At 39.4% G+C, this 22,370-nt stretch overlaps 1 protein-coding gene across 3 annotated transcripts in view; it reads left to right on the top strand.

Annotated features, from left to right (window-relative positions):
* The window catches only part of FMO5 (flavin containing dimethylaniline monoxygenase 5), a 34,824-nt gene that overhangs the window by 3,822 nt on the left and 8,632 nt on the right, over window positions 1–22,370 (top strand). For all 3 annotated transcript variants that reach the window (XM_030325827.2, XM_030325829.1, XM_030325828.1), the window contains exons 3-6: window positions 12,317–12,505; window positions 14,009–14,171; window positions 15,206–15,348; window positions 18,249–18,448. In XM_030325827.2, the coding sequence (XP_030181687.1) occupies window positions 12,317–12,505; window positions 14,009–14,171; window positions 15,206–15,348; window positions 18,249–18,448 (695 nt within the window). The remainder of the gene's footprint in view (window positions 1–12,316; window positions 12,506–14,008; window positions 14,172–15,205; window positions 15,349–18,248; window positions 18,449–22,370) is intronic.

The following is a 22,370-nucleotide window of genomic DNA, read 5'->3' as shown; positions in this document are numbered from 1 at the left end:
CAATTTGCCAGTCCCATACTGGTTGAGAACACTGGTGGGTGACTCAAGATTCCTTTGGTATTTACCTTTGGCATTGTTTAGAACACACAAAACATGAGTCACTGTAGTTCAAGGGCAATACGGGCTAAGGTATCAGCTTCCTGATTGCCAGGGGATGTCATACTTTATAAGCAGGGATGTAGAAGACAGCCTGTACCACAGCCCCTTGTAGGTAGACCCAAACGTCTTTTTACATATCTTGATCCCCACAAGGGCTTATTCATGATCATCCACCCCTCAGCTTCCCAATGTCCAAGCCATGGGTCTCATCCCTTTAAAACAATCCAATTGTCAGTGCAAAGGGTTAACAAAGGATTAACAGCTAGAATTTACGAGCGATTGATCGCCAGCCAAGCTGTTCTGAGTTCAGCCCACTGGCTGCTGAACTTTGTTCTTTGTTCCTGTTTCCATCCAGATGGTGTCATTATTGGGTTAAGTAGTAACTGCAGTCCTCACAGAGGGATTTCCTGGACTAGACCCATCTGTGTACCAGACATCAGCCAAAATTTCCCCACTACCTCCCCACAGGCTACAGGGACACAACAGGTATAGGGGCAGGGGCACTTGGAGGATCGATATACCCCACAGGTCCTAACTGTACCTGCATTTCTAGTAGGCTGCTGGACAGGGTGCTCCTCTGCTGCAAACAGGCATGCCACTCAATCACAGTGGGAGTTTGAGCCATAGCAGAGGTGGGTCAATGGAACGTATTTTCAACCCATCCCTTCATAGGTAGGGAAGCTCTTACCACAATGTGCTGTTTCTTAGTGAGAGGCTTAACCTGAAGGGGACCTTGGTACACTGATAGGAGCTGTTGCTCTATGGTGGTATGTCAGGTTGTTGCCTGCTTCCAGAGCTGACCCAAATTCCTAGGAGTACTCTCCCCTTCTCTTGTTTCTGCCAGTGTCCAGCTCATATATTCCGGAGTCACAGACCCATCTAATTCAAATGGCAGTCTTGCTTGAGCGATGCTCAGAACTAACCTGCCTTCTAGCATTTTGGCCTTTCAAAGACAGCTTACTGCTCTGATCCCCAGTTGGGGGGGGGGGTGTCTTACTGTTCTTTACCAGGTGATATAAGGTAAGGGGACACTGTATCAGCTGGGGAATAAAGGTCCTCCAAAGCCCCTAAATCCCTACAAAAACTGGCATCTCGTTCACATTCTTAGGGGTTGGATAGGCTTGCACCTATCTGGGACAACAGAAGTCTTATACGACCAGACAACTCCCAAAAACTTTACAGTGATGTCTTGGCCTTGAATTTTTTGTGGGTTCACTGCCCATCCTCTCTCTCTCCAATAAAGCTTCCAGGGTGTCCTGCAGCAGAAGCAAGTCTTCCCATGTTAACATTGTATTATCAAGGTAATGGGCCCATTTTAGTGATATGGAGAAGGAGACCAGGGTGGGTATCAGGCTCCCATCCCATGACATAGGGTAGGGCTGTGCAGGTAACCTTGGAGAAGCACTTGGAAGGCCCATTGTTGCCTCTCCCATGTAAACGCCAATTGGTCTTGTGACTCAGTGGTCAGGGGTATACTGAAAAAAGACATTTGCTAAGTCCAGTGCAGCACAGTGCACTCCTAGGACTCTGGCCAAGGTATCTAAGAGGGTGGCAACGTTGGGCACAGCTGTCTGGATGGGGACGCACTACCTTGTTCAATTCTAGGTAGTGTGCGGTCATTCACCATGAGCCATCTGACTCTTTCACTGGCAATGTTGGGCTGTTGAAAGCACTATGGTCACTTACTGCAGTTTTGGATTGCTTCTCCTAGTTCCTTGTGCCCCACAGGCAATTTATATTGTTTCACAGTTACCAGTCTGCAAGGATTGGCTTACTGGTTGCCAGTTGATCCTTCCCCTCAGCACTTGTCTGATTTACCCAGAATTCAATGGAGATTTGCCCAAATATAGGAGAAGGGGTGAGGAACCTCCAACTGCCTAAGCCTAGCCTTTTAGTCAACCAGTGATCATCATCTATTGATGACCTCCTCCAACAACAAGATATTTATCTTTCATCAGCAAATATATGATGGGTTTAACAATGATTAAACTTGGAAGAATTCAACCTGCTGACCTCTTCTCAGCTGCTACCACCTTAGGTGCTATTCAGGTTCTTCTTTCCCTATGCTGGCAGCAAAATAGGACACAGGTTTCTTTACTGATGTCTATGAAAATGCCCCAGAGATCATTTTCATTTAATGAGTTTTGCTGCTATCTGAAAGAGAGTAACAATCTTGCAGGTGGGCAGTGTGAGGGTGGAGTGTAAAAAAATAACAAATATTAGAAAATGTAAAGTGGTGGGGTGCCTGGGTGGCTCAGTTGGTGAAGGGTCATTCACATGATCCCACGGTTCTTAGTTCAAGCCCTACATCATGCTCTGTGCTGACAGCTCGGAGCCTGGAGACTGCTTCAGATTCTGTGTCTCCCTCTCTCTGCCCCTCTGCTGCACTTCCTCTCCGTCTTTCTGTTTCATATAAATAAACATTTTTAAAAAAGAAAAGAAAAGAAAATGTAAAGTAGTTAGAAAATTTAGAGTGGTTGCTCCTGGTCTGCATTAATAAGTAAGTGATCTTGAAATACCTGCTTACAACTCCTTCCGGGGATCCCCTTTTCAGTCCTCTCTAACTTTATGATCCTTCCACTCCCCTCTCGTCCCCTCTCCTTCTTTCAGTTCTGGTTCAATGTAAAAAACTTTTTTTATGTTTTCATAACTTATTTTTGAGAGAGAGAGACAGAGCATGAGCGGTGGGAGAGGCAGAGAGAGAGAGGGAGACAGAGTCCGAAGCAGGCTCCAGGCTCTGAGCTGTCAGCACAGAGTCCGATGTCACGGAGCCCGATGTTACAGAGCCCGATGCTCGAATCATGGACTGCTAGGTCATGAGCCGAAGTCAGAAGCTTAACCGACTGAGCCATCCAGGCGCTCCAAGTATTTATTTATAAAGCATAAATATATTTGTTGTGTGCTCCAAGTCAGCACAGAGCCCAATACGGGGCTCAAACTCACGGCCTGTCTTAAGAGGGCAGAGGGTGCCTGCGACTGGGATTTCTTGTCCTTGCATATATTCAGTTTTAAAATTGAGTTATTAATATGTACATCCAGTCCTACAACTTGTTACTAAGTTTAGGTATCATCTACTTAAAAGATAGTTAAAATAATTATATGCCAAAGAATACCAACCTCCTTTACTGATCTTCAAAGTGGCATGCATTTGGGTTTGCTTTTCAAATCACTTTTTAGGGGCACCTGGGTGGCTCAGTTGGTTAAGCGTCTGACTTCAGCTCAGGTCATGATCTCATGGTTTGTGAGTTTGAGCCCTGCATTGGGTGGGCTCTGTGCCGACAGCTCAGAGCCTGGAGCCTGCCTCCCTCTGTCTCTGCCCCTTCCCTGCTCACACTCAGTCTCTGTCTCTCAAAGATAAACAAACATTAAAAAATAAAATAAAATCACTTTCTAAACCAATGAATGGCATTAAGGTGTCCAGATGTGTTTCAGATTTCATAAAAGAAGACAATGTTGACCAACTGCTTAAAAATGGCTTTATAGCATCTTGACTCTATCTTGAGGAACAAACTCTATTTGACAATAGTCCTTATTCAGACCTAGAGTGAATACTCCTTGGCAGAACCCCCATGCCTTAGTTTTGGGCACAAGCTGAAAAGGCTGTTAATTAGTGTTTGGTAATTAGTAGAAAATCATACTTTTGAAATCCAGCCAGAACTTAGTATAGAGGTTAAAATCACAGCCTGGGTTCAAATCCTGTGTCTGTACCTACTAGCAGAAAAAAATCAAGAGTCAGAAGTTTAAATGTCTGAGGCACCCAGGTGCCCCTATTATTATTATTATTATTATTATTCAGAGACCCTGGAGTGGGGCCCAAGCTTTTGGTGTCTTTGGTAAGCATCACAGCCAGGTTTGGCAATGACTGATCAGGCATGAAATCACTTCAGGACCCCATTCTACCTGATTATCAGGTTTCTGGCTTTTAATTCCAAAGTGGTTTAAACTTGTTCTCTGTTAAAAACTTAACTTGAGGGGCAACTAGATGGCTCAGTCAGTTAAGCGTCCAACTTTGGCTCAGGTCATGATCTCATGGATCATGAGTTCAAGTCCTGCATCGGGCTTTGCTTCCTTAAAAATAAATAAGCTATATTTCATCATAACTCTCTAACCTCTGTTAAGACAGACTACATCTGTGCCCATTATTATATTGTATGTAATATACTTACACATATACATACATGTACACACACACACTATATTTCTAGAGCCAAGTGTAATGCCTGGCACATGTTAAGTGTCAAATATATTTATGCTTTATAAATAAATCCGTGGGGTGCCTGGGTGGCTCAGTCGGTTAAGCTTCTGACTTCGGCTCATGACCTCGCAGTCTGTAATTCGAGCCCCACATCAGGCTCTGCACTTACAGCTCAGAGACTGGAGCCTGCTTCGGATTCTGTCTCCCTCTCTCTTCCCTGCTTGGCTCTGTCTCTCTCTCAAAAATAAATAAACATTAAGAAATTTTTTTTTTTTAATTCCTTGAGAAGCACAATGTCTTGATTGGCTGCTTAGAATGCTTGTGGAGGGACACCTGGGTGGTGAACTGATTTCAGTTCAGGTTGTGATCTCACCATTTGTGGGTTTGAGCCCCGTGTTAGGCTCTGCGCTTGAGAGCATGGAGCTGCTTGGGATTTTCTGTGTCTCCCTCTGTCTCTGCTCCCACCCCACTCACGAGCGTGCAGGCTCTCTCTCTCTCTCTCTCTCAAAATAAACAAACATTTAAAAAAAAAGAATGCTTATGGAAATAGAGACTTTCATTCTCATATATTCCACATTTATACCGTTGTGGGTCCTGAGGTATTATAAACATCCATTAATTTGGAAATAAACATCTCTTACATGCCAATGTTGTTTTGTCAAGAATTTCCTCTGAGATCTGTTTCTACCACCCCCTTGCTTATTATTTGGAGTCCTGCTTCCTCGCCCCCAAAACCTTTCTGTGATTCACTGGGGGTTTCACACATAGGATCATCCCAAGCACTTTGGAATTCTACCATTGCTGCCACGTGTCCAGTAAGACATCGGGCACTCAGGGCTGCCATTTTCTTTTTCTTGTGATAGGTCTTAGAGATTCAGCATACATGTTTTTCTTCTCAGACACTGTCGCTTGCACTCTCCCATCTCTTTTCCTATGTCTCCATTCCATTTGCAAAACAGGAGTAGGATTCAGTCTCCACTTGCCTTCTTCTTGTTATTGCTGAATACTTTGCAGTAATAATTACTTATAAGTTCTCAAGACATTAATTTCAGTCATTTCTTGGTCTCCTCATTAACATTAGATTAGACTGATAGTGGAAAGTAGGTGCTAATGGGAAATGTATCTTTTTGATTCTTCACACTTTAATATTACTTTAGGAGTGAAATAGCTTTAAAATGATAAACTCCTTATGAATGCTGAGGATTTAATACGTATTTAATGCTGGAAAATACTTTTTTAAGAGTCTTTAGGGGCGCCTGGGTGGCTCAGTTGGTTAAGCGTCCGACTTCAGCTCAGGTCACGATCTCACGGTCCGCGAGTTCGAGCCCCGTGTCAGGCTCTGGGCTGATGGCTCAGAGCCTGGATCCTGCTTCCGATTCTGTGTCTCCCTCTCTCTCTGCCCCTCCCCCATTCATGCTCTGTCTCTCTCTGTGTCAAAAATAAATAAACGTTAAAAAAATTAAAAAAAAAGAGTCTTTAGTCAATCTGAGTTTTCTAAATCCTTAAAGCATACCAAAGCAGTGCTTTTCGAACTTTAATGTGCATATGAATCACTGGGGATTTTGCCAAAATGCATTCTGATTCATTAATCTGGAGTGCTGCCAAAATTCTGCATTTCTTTCTTAAATTTTTTCTTCCAAAATTTTATTTAGATTCAAGTTAGTTGTGTACATATAGTGTAGTACTGGTTCCAGGGGTAGAATTTAGTGACTCATCACTTACATATAACACCCAGTGCTCATCACAAGTGCCCTCCTTAATGCCCATCACCCATTTAGCCCATCCCCCCACCCACCTCCCCTCCAGCTACTGTCACTTTGTTCTCCATAATTAAGAATCTCTTAGGGTTTGCTTCCCTCTCTGTTTTTATATCTTATTTCATTTTTCCTTCCCTTCCCCTTTTAAGAAACAAATGTTCGTCATTTGTTTCTTAAATTCCATATATGAGTGAAATAATATGATATTTGTCTTTCTGTGACCAATTTTGCTTAGCATAATACCCTCCAGCTCCATCCATGTCATTGCAAATGTCAAGATTTCATTCTTTTTGATGGCCGAGTAATATTCCATTGTACATATATACCACATCTTTATCCATTCATCAGTCGATGAATCAGTTTGGGTTCTTTCCATACTTGGGCTATCGCTGATAGTGCTGCTATAAACATTAGGGTGCATGTGCTCCTTCAAAGATACTGCATATCTGATAAGCCCCTAGGTTATATAGATGCTGCTAATCTGAGAACTACATTTCCAGTTGTAAAGCTCTAAACAGCATATGTAGGGGTGTGTGACTGGCTCAGTCAGTAGAGCATGTGATTCTTGATCTCAGGGTTGTAAGTTTGAGCCCCAGGTTGGGTGTAGAGATTACTTAAAAATAGTATCTTAAAAAACAGAGTGTATATATATGTAATATAAAGAAAGATACCATGTGTATACAATATAATGTAAAATGTGGTGTATTGATAAATGTTAATTTAAAATATAAAAACATTCTTTATTTATTTTTAATTAAAAAAATTTTTTTTAATGTTTATTTATTTTTGAGAAAGAGTGAGACACAGCGTGAGCAGGGGAGGCCAGAGAGACAGCGAGACACAGAATCCGAAGCAGACTCCAGGCTCTGAGCTGTCAGTGCAGAGCCCAACGTGGGGCTCAAACCACGAACCGTGAGATCATGACCTGAGCTGAAGTTAGATGCTCAACTGACTGAGCCACCCAGGCGCCCCTATTTATTTTTGAGAGAGAGAGAGCACAAGCAGGGGAAGGGCAGAGAGAGAGGGAGGTAGAGAGAATCCCAAGCAGGTTCCACGCTGTTAGTGAATAGCCTTATGAAGGGCTCAATCCCATGAACTGTGAGATCATGACACTAGCCAAAATCAAGAGTCGGGTGTTTAACTGACTGAGCCACCCAGGCATCCCTAAAATATAAAGTTAAGTAATAAATACCCTTATATGAGTAGCTTTTAAAAAATTCTTAGGGGCACCTGGGTGGCTCAGTTAAGCCACCCAGTTCATGAGTTCAAGCCCTGTATCAGGCTCTGTGCTGACAGCTCAGAGCCTGAAGGCTGCTTCAGATTCTGTGTCTCCCTCTCTCTCTGCCCCTACCTTGCTTGCGCTCTGTCTCTCTCTCTCGCAAAAATAAACATTAAAAAATAAATAAATAAATAATTCTTAAATTGATTAACTCTCTTCCCACCAAAAAAAAAAAAAAAAAAAAAAGATGAATGAATACAGAAGCACTTCAAAGAGGGTATAGAGCAGTGGTGCTCAGCAGTGGCTGTACTGTGAAGAGTTACCTGGGAAACTTTAACAAATACTGATGTCAGTGCATCCAGAGATTCTTCTTTTATTGGTCTGTGGTCTCAATAAAGCTCTCCATTACTTATTTCTCATTGCAATTGGTGTGGAGACCTTTTCCTTATAGTTTTTACCCCAGCTTTCCCAGGTGATAAATGAGGATGACATTGTACCTTTTTTTAAATGTTTATTTATTTATTTTGAAAGACAGAGAGAGACAGTGCATGCACATGGGTTCCCATGAGCAGGGCAGGCACACAGAGAGAGGGAGAGAGGGAATCTCAAGCAGGCTCCACACTGTCAGCACAGAGCTCTACACGAGGCTTCAACTCACAAACCATGAGAGCATGACCTGAGCTGAAGTCGGACACTTAACCCACTGAGCCACCTAGGCACTTTATCAGGCTTCCCTTGTTTTGATGACCTTGACAGTTTTGAGGATTATTAGTTATTTTATAGAATGTCCCTCAGTCAGGATTTGCCTGATGTTTTTGTCACCGTTAGACTGCGGCTATGGATTTGGGGGAAGAAGACCATAGAGGTAAAGTAACGTTCTCATTGTATCACATCAGTAGTATGTAGTCTCAATATGACTTACCACTATTGATGTTAACCTTGATGACCTTGGGTTTGTCAGATTTTGCCACTGTAAAGTCCCTCGTCTTTTTTTCTCCCTTGCCATACTATACACTCCTTCCCATACTCTACTCTTTGAAAGAAAGTCACTATGCACAGTATACACTTAAGGACAAAGTTGGCCTTTTGTCTTTCAATATAAACTTTAGTATCAAGTTGTCACTGTCTACAAAATAGCTTGCTGGGATGTTGGTTGGGATTGCACTGAACCTATAGATCACCTTGAGAAGAACTGATATCTTAACAATGTTGAGTCCTTCAATCTACAAGCACCGAAGATCTTTCTACTTATTTAGAACTTTGATTTTTTTCATCTGTGTTTTATAGTTTCTGCATATAAGTCTTACACATATTTTATTAGATTCATGACTAAGTATTTAATTTTGTGGGTCCAATTGTAAATAGTATTTTTTTTGTAAATTTAAATCCAATCACTCATTTCTGGCATATAGGAAAGTAATTGGCTTTGTATATTAACCTTGTATCCTCCAACCCTGCTATACTTGCTTATTAGTTCCAGGTTGTTGTGGGGTTTTTTTTGTTTTTTTTTTTATCCATTGGGATTTTCTACATAAACAGTGATGTCACCTATGGATAAAATAGTTTTATTTCTTCATCCCAATCTGTATACTTTTATTTCCTTTCCTTTTTTTTTTTTTTGCTTTAATGCCACTTTATTTATTTTTGTTTATTTATTATGTTTTTATTTATATTCCAGTTAGTTAATATACAGTGTAATATTACTTTCAGGTAAACAATATAGTGATTCAACACATCCATAAAACACCCATTGCTCATCACGACAAGTACACTCCTTAATCCCCATCACCTATTTAACCCATCACCCTACCCACCTTTTCTCTGGTAACCATCAGTTTGTTCTCTGTAGTTAAGAATCTGTTTCTTGGTTTACCTCTCTTTTTTTCCCCTTTGCTTGTTTGTTTTGCTTCTTAAATTCCACATATGAGTTAAATCATATGGCATTTGTCTTTCTCTGACTTCTTTGATTATGTCATTATGACTTAGCATAATACTCTCTATCTCCATCCACATTGTTGCAAATGGCAAGATTTCATTCTTTTTATGGTTATTATTCCAGTGTGTGTGTGTGTGTGTGTGTGTGTGTGTGTACACACATACATACCATACTTTCTTTATCCATTCATCAGTCTATGAACACTTGGGCTATTTCCATAGTTTGGCTACTGTAGATAACATTCCTGTAAACATTGGGGTGCATGTATCCCTTTGAATTAGTATTTTTGTATTCTTTGGATAAGTACCCAGTAGTGCAATTGCTGTATCATAGGATAGTTCTATTTAACTATTATTGGAACTTTATTGGAACCTTCATACTATTTTCCCCAAATAGCTAAAGCAATCTTGAAAAAGAAAAGCAAAAATGGAGGCATCACAATTCCAGACTTCAAGTTATATTGAATATATATATATATATATATATATATAATATATATATATATATATTATATATATAGTGATCCAAATAGTATGGTACTGCTACAAAAACAGACATATGGATCAATAGAACAAAATAGAAAAACCAGAAAGGAACCCACAACTATATGGTCAATTAATGTTTGACAAAGCAGGAAAGCATATCCAACAGGAAAAAGTCTCTTCAAAAATGGTGCTGGGAAAACTGGGCAGCAACATGCAAAAGAATTAAAATGGACCACTTTCTTACACCACACAGACAAATAAATTCAAGGGGTGCCTGGGTGGCTCAGTCAGTTGAGCGTCCGACTTCAGCTCAGGTCATGATCTCACAGTTCGTGAGTTCGAGCCTTGCGTCAGGCCCTGTGCTGACAGCTTGGAGCCTGGAGCCTGCTTCTGATTCTGTGTCTCCCTCTCTCTCTGCCCCTCCCCGGCTCATGCTCTGTCTCTCTCACTCTCAAAAATGAATAAATGTTTAAAAAATTTTTTTTAAAGAAAAAAATTCAAAATGAATTAAAGACCTAAATGTGAGACATAAAACCATAAAAATCCTAGAGGAGAACATGAGCAGTAACCTCTTTGACATCAGCCATAGAAACTTCTTTCTAGATATGTCTTCTAAGGCAAGGGAAACAAAAGCAAAAATAAACTCTGGGGACCTCATGAAAATAAAAAGCTTCTGCACAGCAAAGGAAACAATCAAGAAAACTAAAAGGCAACCTTCAGAATGGAAGAAGATTTCTGCAGATGACATATCTGATAAAGGGCTAGTATCCAAAATATATAAAGAACTTATAAAATTCAACATCCAAAAAACAATCCAATTTCAAAATGGACAAAAGACATGAATAGACATTTTCCAAGGAAGACATACAGATAGCCAACAGACACATGAAAAGATGCTCAACATCATTTATAATCAGAGAAACACAAATGAAAACTACACGAGATATCACCTCACACTTGTCAGAATGGCTAAAATCAACAACACAAGAAACAACAGGTGCTGGTGAAGATGTGGACAAAGGGGAACCTTCTTGCATTGTTGGTGGGAATGCAATCTGGTACAGCCACTATTTCCTTTTCCTGTCTTATTGCACCAACTAGGATTTCTAGTATAGTGTTGAACATGAGTGGTGAGAGAGGACATCTTTGCCTTGTTCCCAATTGTAGGGGGAAATTGTCCATTTTCTCACTATTAAGTTATGAAGTTAGCTGTAGGTATTTTGTCAGTTGTTTTTATCAAATTGAAGAAATTTTCTCTTTTCTTAGTTTGCTGAAGGCTTTTTTTTTTTTTAAAGTCATGTACGGGTGTTATATAAACAACATTTCACAAAAACAGAAGAAAAAAATACTACCTCCTTAGTAAATCAACTTGTTTTTCCTATTTTCAGGCTATACTGACTTAAAAATAAATGAAATAGGGGCACTGGGGGGCTCAGTCATTTGAGTGTCTGACTTCAGCTCAGGTCATGAGCTCGCGGTCAGTGAGTTAGAGCCCTGCATCGTGCTGGGCAGCACAGCCCTGTCTGTGCTGACAGCTCAGAGCCTGGAGCCTGCTTCCGATTCTGTGTCTCCCTCTCTCTCTGCCCCTCCCTTGCTTGTGCTGTCTCTGTATCAAAAGTTAATGAACATTAAAAAAATTAAAAATAAATAAATAAGTGAAATATATTCAGAGAGAACTACCTAACAGGAGAGAACTTATACAATGTATAATTATATAAATGTGGGTAGACATAGGTATACAATTGCCCTATGCATACATAGTTTTATGCATTTGGTGGTGAGAATGTGAATTTAATTTTGTAATATTACCTTTTTAACTAAAAATTATATCATAGGCCATTTTCAGTGATCCTACATAGATTTGAAAATTATAGTTTAGGGGCATCTGGGTGGCTCAGTTGGTTAAGTGTGCGACTTCAACTCAGGTCATGATGTCATGGCTCATGGGTCCAAGCCCCACGTCAGGCTCTGTGCTGACAGCTTAGAGCCTGGAACCTACTTCAGGTTCTGTCTCCATCTCTCTCTGCCCCTCCCCTGCTCACATTCTTTCTCTTTCTCTCTCTCTCTGTCTCTCTCTCAAATATAAACAAACATTAAAAAAAATTTTTTAAAGAAAATTATAGTTTAGATGTCTCCAAATTCATTTTCTGCTATGGTCTCTTCACTCACATATTTAGAACTTCAGCTGGGATAAATGGAATTTCCAAGGGCTAGCTGCATATCTCTGTTTCCCAAACATTCTCTTCATGTGGCTGACCTGGGCTTACTCACAGAATGGTGGCTTAAGGTAGTTGGACTTCTTACATAACTGCTGACTCCTGCCAGATCAAGCTTTCTAAGAGAAAGAGGGCAAAAGCTGCAAGACTCCTTAGGACTGTCTTGGAAGCTATTGGGTATCATTCCAACTTCATGCTGTTGGTCAAAAGCAAGTAATAGAGACCACTCAGATTCAAGAGGAAGAGACTACCCAAGGGCACAAATACCTGGAGATGTGAAGGGATGTATGTGTCTGTATAACTTTTTCATTGGCATTTCTTTCAGAAAACTTTTTCAAATGTTTAGTGACTGTTTATAAACCATAAAGTTAATTCTCAAGTTGCTATGAATGCTTCTTATTTACTGTAGGAAAATCCTGAAGAAGGAAGGGCCAGCATTTACAAATCAGTGATCATCAATACTTCTAAGGAGATGATGTGCTTCAGTGACTATCCCATCCCAGATCATTATCCTAACTTCATGCACAACTCCCAGGTCCTGGAGTATTTCAGGATGTATGCCAAAGAATTTGATCTTCTAAAATATATTCGATTGAAGGTAGGAAATTTTGTGAGTGTCTTTGTGTTTGAAGTTGTCAAATAAATGAATAATGTGGTTTCATTTACCAGTGTTTACAAGTAAAGACTGGCTTAATATGCCCATATATCTATCCTATCCAGACAACAACTCTATTCCTATGTCTTCTCTGTGCCTGAAATATATCCATGGAAAGGTCCTTTTTCTGTATATTTTGGGCTTCAGATCTTGGAAGCCACCTGCCAGAATGGTTCCATTCCTTCATTTTATACTATTTAATTGCAATAAAACAAATGAGGGGAAATGTTTTCCCAGTTAGAGAGGGGAACTGACAGATATGGGAACTTAAAACCTTCTCAGTCCGCCACAACTTACCTGCTACTGCTTAGCCTTTTATACTTTCTGAAGTACTTGCCGATGCATTAGTTTTATGTGATCACAACAACCCAGTGAAGCAGTTATCGGGAACTTATTGAGGAAGCCAAGAAGTTAACTCTGGTGTAGAAGAAAGAACACTGAAATGGGGAATGAAAATTTGAGTTCTAGTCTTTGCTCTACCACTAATCAACTTGTGACCTCAGGCAAGTAAGTTCCTAAACTTTGATGTCTCTTGTTTGTAAAAATTTTCTTGTTTGTAAAACAAGATGGTTGTACTAGATCACTCCAATGGTTCCTTACTGTTAAGTCTTCCATGATTTTTCTGTCATCTTTAACCATGGCCATAAAAAACAAAACAACAACAACAACAACACAGATATTTCTGACAACTGGCAAAAAGCCTAAATCTTCTACCTTTTTGTTTCCCCCTGTGATGAGAACTATTTGGATCTACTCTCTCAACAACTTTCTTTTTTAATTTTTTTTTTTTAGTGTTTTATTTATTTTTGAGACAGAGAGAGACTGAGCATGAGCAGGGGAGGGGCAGAGAGAGAGGGAGACACAGAATCCGAAGCAGGCTCCAGGCTCTGAGCTGTCAGCACAGAGCCTGACGCAGGGCTCGAACTCATGAACCGCAAGATCATGACCTGCACAGAAATCAGACACTTAACTGACTGAGCCACCCAGGTGCCCCAGAGCTACCCAGGCACCCCTCAACAACTTTCAAATAGGACTTGTCTGGAGGTCAGGGGAGGAATAGGCACTTAATGCATGGGGTGTCTCAGAAACACTGGAGAAGCCGAAGTTCTATTCGAGTGTCGCATGACATCTTAGGTACTGGTCTAAGAGAACTAGTAATTTGCACTTTTCTAGAAGCAGGGGAGAGTGCGGCATTATCCTGCCATTTTATTTAGCCTGCCTCACGGGAGTTTTCTCACTCTGACCCCAGCCCCAAACAAAAAAGTTCTTATTTGTGAAATATGAAAATTAAATATTCCTGCATTAGCTCTATTATGTGATATCATACTTGTGATATCATATGTGATATCATATGTGTTAATACCCTGCAAAGAGAGACATGTCAGGGAAGATGTCCACTGTACAGGCTATGGTTACAGTCTCCCGTAGCTATCACTTTTCTTTCAGACCACTGTGTGCAGTGTGAAGAAGCAGCCTGATTTCTCCACTTCAGGCCAATGGGAGGTAATTACAGAATCTGAAGGGGAAAAGGAGGTAAATGTCTTTGATGGAGTCATGGTTTGCACCGGCCATCACACCAATGCTCACTTACCCTTGGAAAGCTTCCCTGGTGAGTAGTCTACAAGGAGGGAAGCCTGTGTGCCATACCCGTGACTGATCTCTGAGGAATGGGAAAATGGTGGTCTAAGTGATTCCCACCTTGGGATGAAAAAAGGGCTTATAATAATTCTACATGTTCCCCTGAAAGATGTTGGGGTGACTTTGATTATTGCCATTTGGGAGGCAGAAATAACATTATTTTCGGGGACTAGAGAAAAATTAGAAGGCTCCATCTTTGGTTTCACAACAACCTTAGTTTTTCTAAGGATCAAAAGAAAGAACATGAACTTGAAGGTTGAAGGATTTTTCAGCAATTGAGGAAACAAATGAATATTGAGTTTCTAAGGAAGAAATTAAAACTTCAAGAAAGAAGTTAATTATAGTCTTTGACCTGGATTTTCATTTTGAAAAAAATAAAGCACTCTATTTATTATATTCTAGAGTATATGAAAACATATAAACTCCAATTGAAATGGAAGTATTTAATTTATTTCTTTTGAGACAGAAAGAGAGAGAGAGAATGCACACGAGCATGTGTGTGTGCACACATGAACAGGGGAGAGGCAGAGAGAGAGGGAGAGGGAGAGAGAGAACCCCAAGCAGGTTCCTCACCCTCGGCATGGAGCAGCCTGACTCAGGGCTTGATCTGCAAACCGTGAGATCATGACCTGAGGGAAATCAAGTCAGTTGGCTTAACCAACTGAGCCACCCAGGCACCCCAAAAGTAGGTATTTAAAGAGGATGAAAAGACAAAAGATAATGGAGATTTTCTGAAGGAGTTTGGATTTGGGAGTCCACAAGTCCAAAATATAAACAGATCCTGAGTTAAGCTGACTATTCATGATAAGGAAATCACAAGATTCTGCTCTGAGACTGTGAGAAAAGAAAATAGGCAAATATATTCAGAAGGCAAGAGTGCAGCTGTGTAAAGGGAGACTATATGGAGATGTGTGCTTAAACTCTACACACCGCTAACAGAATGAATGATTTGACAAATGACAGCAGATAAACCTCATCGGATAATTCTTTTCCCTTCCCCTGCAGGAATTGAGAAGTTCAAAGGACAGTACTTCCACAGCCGGGACTATAAGAATCCAGAGAGTTTCACTGGAAAGAGAGTCATTGTAATTGGCATTGGAAATTCTGGAGGGGATCTGGCTGTGGAAATTTCCCACACAGCCAAGCAGGTTTGAATCAGTAAATTACTTTGCTTCACCAAAGAAGATGTATGTGGACCCAACATAGAGTATAAATACCTCTTCGTATAGCCCATATAGCAGCAAACACAGGGCTTGGCTCTGTGACCTCAGTTGGCAACATTATGTTGATGATATGAGGGAGCCAACATTCGCTGTTAGATTCCCATCATTCAGTTGAACTCACACTAAAGAATCCCAGTGATCCCAATCAGCTGTCTCTTCTGAATGTGCCTCTGACTTTAAAGACCATGCAGTTCCTTGGGGAGTTTGGTCAAATGCAGCCTTCAGAGTGTGGCTCTTGTTTAGGACAGCAGAAGTGCCACAGTCTTACGTGAAGGAAAGCACACTGGTTTAGCTGAAGGCTTTGTGCTCATAGGATGGTGGGGGAATTTTCCTCTTCTCTCCCCAAATGGAAAAAAAGAAGCAGTCTAATCTTTCCGAAGATAACGTGGATATCAGTATGGAAAGCATCCACACTGTGGTACATGCAAGTTCGCCTCAGCTCTGCATACAGTTCAGTAACAGAAGGACATTCACCCAAAGCAATTTCTATGTCCTAGAGGTCTTTTTTGTTTTGTTTTGTTTTGTTTTGTTTTGTTTTTTATCATAGATTTTGAACTAGGAAGAGAGTGCCTTCATTGTAAATTCCTAGAAAAAGATGTGTCATTGTTACATTTTGTTATTCGTGTCTTTATTGAATCATAACTTTATTGGCAATAGGGGAATGTCTGGTTATTTTCTAGTAACTTTAATTAAGCTGTGTTTCTCCACAAATATGTTTTAAATTACTATTTTTCAATAGAAGTTTAATGCTGCAACTTTGTTAAGTGACCTTTACTCAGAAACTCCATTCAATAACACTTCTCAGTATTATCCCCATCCATCACCACAAAAGTAATTTCATATGTTATTCCATGCATCAATTCAACAAGCTTTATCAGGAAATTGGTATTAAAAAAAGGGTTAAAATGTGTGTAGGTGTAATGATCAAAGATTGTGCAAGGTATATGGTAGGGATCCAAACATGTTGAATGGTCAGTTATAAGGGCGCTGAGACTTCCATGCACTGAGGAACTGTAGATTGCCAAAGAACAAAGCATCTAGAGCGGGTGGAGATAAGGTGGCTGTGTCTGAGAATGGCCGGGACAATGCACAGCAAAACCATGTCTGCGTGGCAGGGGCAGTGCCGACATCCCACAAAGCAAGCCAAAGACACTCACTTGCCAGGTTCTAACTTTTTGCTTTATGTATTAAATTGTATTTATTAGAATTTGTTTGTAAATCAAAAAATTTAAGTGGATCTGTAAGTTTCAGTATATCAAGGAAGTTTTGGTATAATAATTCTTGTGGTATAATGCTTTTGTGAAGAGAACATATCTGTTTCTTATAAAACAACTTTCCTCACATTTTTTTCTTATAAATCCATTTTTTCTTAGAAGTATGGTGTTAAAACTAGGTATAGATAGAAAACTGAAATAAGAAGTATGATGATAACCATTAAGCATTTATTGAATGTTTACCATATGCCACACCCTTTGCAAAAACACTAATTCTGACAACAGCCTTGCGATGTATTATTGTCACAATTTTGTATGTAGGGAGCCTTTTAATTGAGACTCTGAGCATTTATAGGACTCATATACTTTTATAACAAAAGTTATACAGACTGCACATAAAGCTGTGTGATTCCTAGGACCATGCATACTCATTAGACTATGATATGTCAAAGTGCTCAATAATGAGAGCCCATGCGGTTACCATCAGTGAGAAGGTATGTGTAAAGTACATTATCATCCCTCTGTAGACAGGTCACCGTTTTATGGAAGAGCTTAGACAAAAGACCATAAAGCAGGTAATTACATCCCCAGAAAGTCTTGTAGAGAAGGAGGTACTTTTGCCAAGTAACTGAATATCAAAACTTTATCAGCTTCCTGTTGTTTGACTAGCGATCTACAGTTTTTCCTTTAAGCAGTTAGTGAAACAATTCTTCAGCAGCACAGGATTTGGGGTGACTCAGACCTGAGTTGGATATTCAGCCCTTTCATTTACTAGCTGTATGATCTCAGGCAAGTTATTCATCTTCTCATGCATAAAATGAGGATAAGAAGAACTACCTCAAGGGACTGTTGTATTGATTAAATAAAATATAGATAAAGGCCCTGGCACAATCACTTACAGGTCATAATTCTCAATAAATGGAAACAATAAATGGAAACAATGAGGATGATGTGTTGGGGAGACTAGAAGATGTGTATGCTAGACCCCCCACCGTGGAGGAAACACATTTGGAGAGACAGAAATGAGTGTAAAAAGTTTTAATATGGATATAAATGATAAATAACAGGTGTGGGTTTGTTTTGGGGTTTTTGGGGGTGTTTTGTGTTGGTAATAGTGCTAACAATGTCAAAGGCAAAAAAGGCTGAAGGTTTTGGATTAAATGATGTGCAATTGCTTTCAGCTCAACTGCTCCATAATTTTAAATGAGTTGGACAGGTGGTAAGTGCTAGAGTAGCTCAGAGGATGGAGAGAAAATTGTCAGCCAGAATGGTCAGTAGTGTCTTACGGAGGAGGCAGACTTGATCTGGATCTTAACAATAAATAGGCTTTGGAGAATTAAGAGGATAGGCGACTTTTCAAGGAGGCATAATGCCATTAAGCAGAAATGCAGTGGTGGTTCAGAGCAAGACACATTCTTAGTGAATGCCCTAATCTAATTGTACACATAGTGTTTGAGAAGGAAAACTGCAGAGAATAAAACAAAGATCGTGCAGGGACTAAAAAGAGAGATGAATGAGTCTGGACTTAATCTTGAAGAGAGCAGGTGCTATCAAAGGATCGTGAGCCAGAGAATGGCAAAAGCAAACCATTTTTTTTTTTCCATGCCCCAGGTTTTCCTCAGCACCAGGAGAGGGTCTTGGATCCTGAATCGTGTAGCAGACTATGGATATCCCCTTGATGTGTTAGTCTCTTCTCGATTTAAACATTTTCTTTTGAGGATCTGTGGTCAATCATTAGCAAACAATTTTTGGGAGAAAAAGATGAACCAAAGGTTTGACCATGAAATGTTTGGCCTAAAGCCTAAACACAGGTATGTTACCAGGATGGGGGTGGGGCAGTAATAGCCAAGGCACAAGAACAAGGACTGTTGGCACAGGTTAACAGAACTACCCCTACCCATACGTTAAGAAAACCCACAGATCTGTGGGGCACCTGGCTGGCTCAGTTGGAAGAGCATGCAACTCTTAATCTCAGGGTTGTGCGTTTGAGGCCCACGTTGAGTGCAAAGATTCCTAAAAAGAAGAAAAAGAAAAAGAAAGAAAATCCACAGATCTGAGATCAGATTTCTGTTTTGCCCTCATAGGAGTCCAAGATCTACTCATCTGTAATCTTCAAGCTATGACTCTCCTTGACCTTAACCATTTTATTATTTCCTCAGATACAACTTCTTTTTAATTTTTTAAAGGTTTTATTTTATTTTTGAGAGAGAGAGAGAGAGAGAGAAAGAGAGCGAGCAGGGGGGTGGCAGAGAGAGAGGGAGACCCAGAATCCAAAGCAGGTTCCAGGCTCTGAACTGTCAGCACAGAGCCGAACGCAGGGCATGAACTCACGAACCATGAGATCATGACCTGAGCTGAAGGTGGATGTTTAACCCACTGAGCCACCCAGGCACCCCACAAGTTCTTTTTACATGATGCCCAGTAAAAACAACAAAATGGGAGCAGAGGGCAGTGTTCATTCATTTATCCAACAAATACTGAACACGCGTAATGAGCCAAACATTATACGGGGCATGAGAACACAGAGACTAAAGACCTAATAGTAATGCTAATACAAATAACAACACTTTATTTTTGAGGACTTAATATAAGACAAGCATAATGCTAGACTGGAGTTAAATACATTATCTCATTTAATCCTCATTACAACCCTAAAGGTTAGTACTATTTTTCATTTCCATTTTGCAGTTATAAAAATTGACACTTAGAGAAACTAATTTGTCTGAGATCACACAATAAATGTCAGACTCTAAAAATGGATTTTACCTTAAATACTCTAAGGAGGAGACAGACAATAGAATATGATGAATGCATGGAGTGCTATGGGGGTATGAAGGATGGGAGTCCACACAGTCAAGGAGGTAGACTATGAAAGCATTTCTAGAAGCTGATTTTGAATGCTTTATTCCCTCCAATTTTTTAAATTTATTTTTTTAAATTTATATCCAAGTTAGTTAGCATATAGTGCAACAATGATTTCAGGAGTAGATTCCTTAAGCCCCTCACCCATTTAACCCATTCCCCTCCCACAACCCCTCCCACCACCCCTCTAGTAACCCTCTGTTTGTTCTCCATATTTAAGAGTCTCTTATGTTTTGTCCCCCTCCCTGTTTTTATATTATTTTTGCTTCCCTTCCCTCATGTTCATCTGTTTTGTATCTTAAAGTCCTCATATGAGTGAAATCATATGATATTTGTCTTTCTCTGACTAATTTCACTTAGCATAATACCCTCTAGTTCCCACGTAGTTGCAAATGGCAAGATTTAATTCTTTTTGATTGCCAAGTAATACTCCATTGTGTATATATATATATATATATATATATATATATATATATATATACACTACATCTTCTTTATCCATTCATCCATCAATGGACATTTGGGCTCTTTCCATACTTTGGCTATTGTTGATAGTGCTGCTATAAACATTGGGGTGCATGTGTCCCTTTGAAACAGCATGCCCATATCCTTTGGATAAATACCTTGTAGTGCAATTTCTGGGTCGTAGGGTAGTTCTATTTTTAGCTTTTTGAGGAACCTCCATACTGTTTTCCAGAGTGGCTGCACCAGTTTGCATTCCCACCAGCAGTGCAAAAGAGATCCTCTTTCTCCGCATCCTCGCCAACATCTGTTGTTGCCTGAGTTGTTAATGTTAGCCATTCTGACAGGTGTGAGGTGGTATCTCATAGTTTTTATTTGTATTTCCCTCATGATGAGTGATGTTGAGCATTTTTTCATGTGTCAGTTGGCCATCTGGATGTCTTCTTTGAAGAAGCGTCTATTCATGTCTTTTGCCCATTTCTTCACTGGATTATTTGTTTTTTGGGTGTTGAGTTTGATATATTCCCTCCAATTTTTTATCCTTTTAAATGCTCAGATTTACTTCCTACAAAATAGTAAGTACAATGAGCACCCATACACCTTTCACTTAGATTCACCTGTTAGTAACAGTTTGCTATATTTGCTTTCTCTCTCTCCCTTTCTCTGAAGATAAGTAAATCCCATCTATCCATCTGATTATATCACATCCATCCATCCATGTATTCATCCATACATGAATACTACATATTCTTTCCTGAACCATTTGAGAGTATGTTACAGCCACTCTAACACACTTTACCCTACATTCTTTAGCATATATTGCCTAAGAAATAGGGCATTCTCCTACATAAACATAATACAATGATCACATGGGAAGTTCAGCATTAATAAAATACTATTATCTAATGTATCACATTCAAATTTCCTAAATTGTCCTAATAATACTATTTATAGCTCTTTTATTTTTAAATCCAGGATCCTTTCAGGTATTACCCCACTGCATTTTTTTTTTAACTTTCAAGTTTTATTTATTTATTACACCCCACATGTTGACATTAGATTCCCAGGCTCCTCCTCACCCCCATTCATGTCTAAATATACAGCATTGCGTATATATTTGTGCAACATTATATTAACATTAAAATAAATTATAACATTAAATTATATTAAAATAAAACATTAAACATTAAATTATATTTTAAATAGCAATTGATCATACCATGCTGCTCCTGAAATTCTTCCTACTGATACATTGTGTAAAACAATTGTTTCAGGTTCCTGACTTTTTAAATAATTTTTAATTTAATTTTAATTAAAAATTTTTTGTTTTTGTTTTAATGTTGAGTCATAGACGTCCTTTCCATATTTTAGATTTTATTCTTTTATTGGATATGTAATTTATGAGTATATCTTCCCATTCAGTAGGTTGCTTTTTAATTTTGTTGATGATTTCTTTCACTGCACATAAGTTTCTTATTTTGGTGTAGTCCTAAAACTTTATTTTTGCTTTTGTTTCCTTGCCTGTGAAACCTATCTAGAAAAATGTTGCTAAGACTGTCAAAGAGATTAATGTCCATGTTTTCTACTATGACATTTATGGTTTCAGGTCTCACATTTAGGTATTTAAGTTTATTTATGTTTATGATACAAGAAAGTGGTGCAGTTTCATTCTTTTGCATGTAGTTGTCCAAATTTCCCAGTACCATTTGTTGAAGAGACTGTCTCTTCCCCATTTCAGATTCTTGCCTCCTTTGTTACAGATTAATTGATCATGTAAGTGTGGGTTTATTTTTTTTTATTTTATTTTTTATTTTTTAAAATTTACATCCAAATTAGTTAGCATATAGTGCAACAATAATTTCAGGAGTAGATTCCTTAGTGCCCCTTACCCATTTATCCCCCCCGCACAGCCCCTCCAGTAACCCGGTTTGTTCTCCATGTTTAAGAATCTCTTATGTTTTGTCCCCCTCCCTGTTTTTATATTATTTTTGCTTCCCTTTCCTTGTGTTCATCTGTTCTGTGTCTTAAAGTCCTTATATGTGTGAAGTCATATAATTTTTGTCTTTCTCTAATTCCACTTAGCATAATACCCTCCAGTTCCATCCACAAAATTGCAAATGGCAAGATTTCGTTCTTTTTGATTGCCGAGTAATACTCCATTATATATATATACCACATCTTCTTTATCCATTTATCTGTCGATGGACATTTCGGCTCTTTCCATACTTTGGCTATTGTTGATAGTGCTGCTATAAACATGGGGGTGCATGTGTCCCTTCAAAACAGCACACCTCTATCCCGTGGATAAAGACCTAATAGTGCAATTGCTGGGTTGTAGGGTAGTTCCATTTTTACTTTTTTGAGGAACCTCCATACTGTTTTCCAGAGTAGCTGCACCAGCTTGCATTC

Source organism: Lynx canadensis, chromosome C1 (assembly GCF_007474595.2).
Source record: "Lynx canadensis isolate LIC74 chromosome C1, mLynCan4.pri.v2, whole genome shotgun sequence".
Classification (NCBI taxonomy): domain Eukaryota; kingdom Metazoa; phylum Chordata; class Mammalia; order Carnivora; family Felidae; genus Lynx; species Lynx canadensis.
The sequence above is the reverse complement of the archived record's forward strand: the minus strand, read 5'-3'. Positions and strand labels throughout refer to the sequence as shown.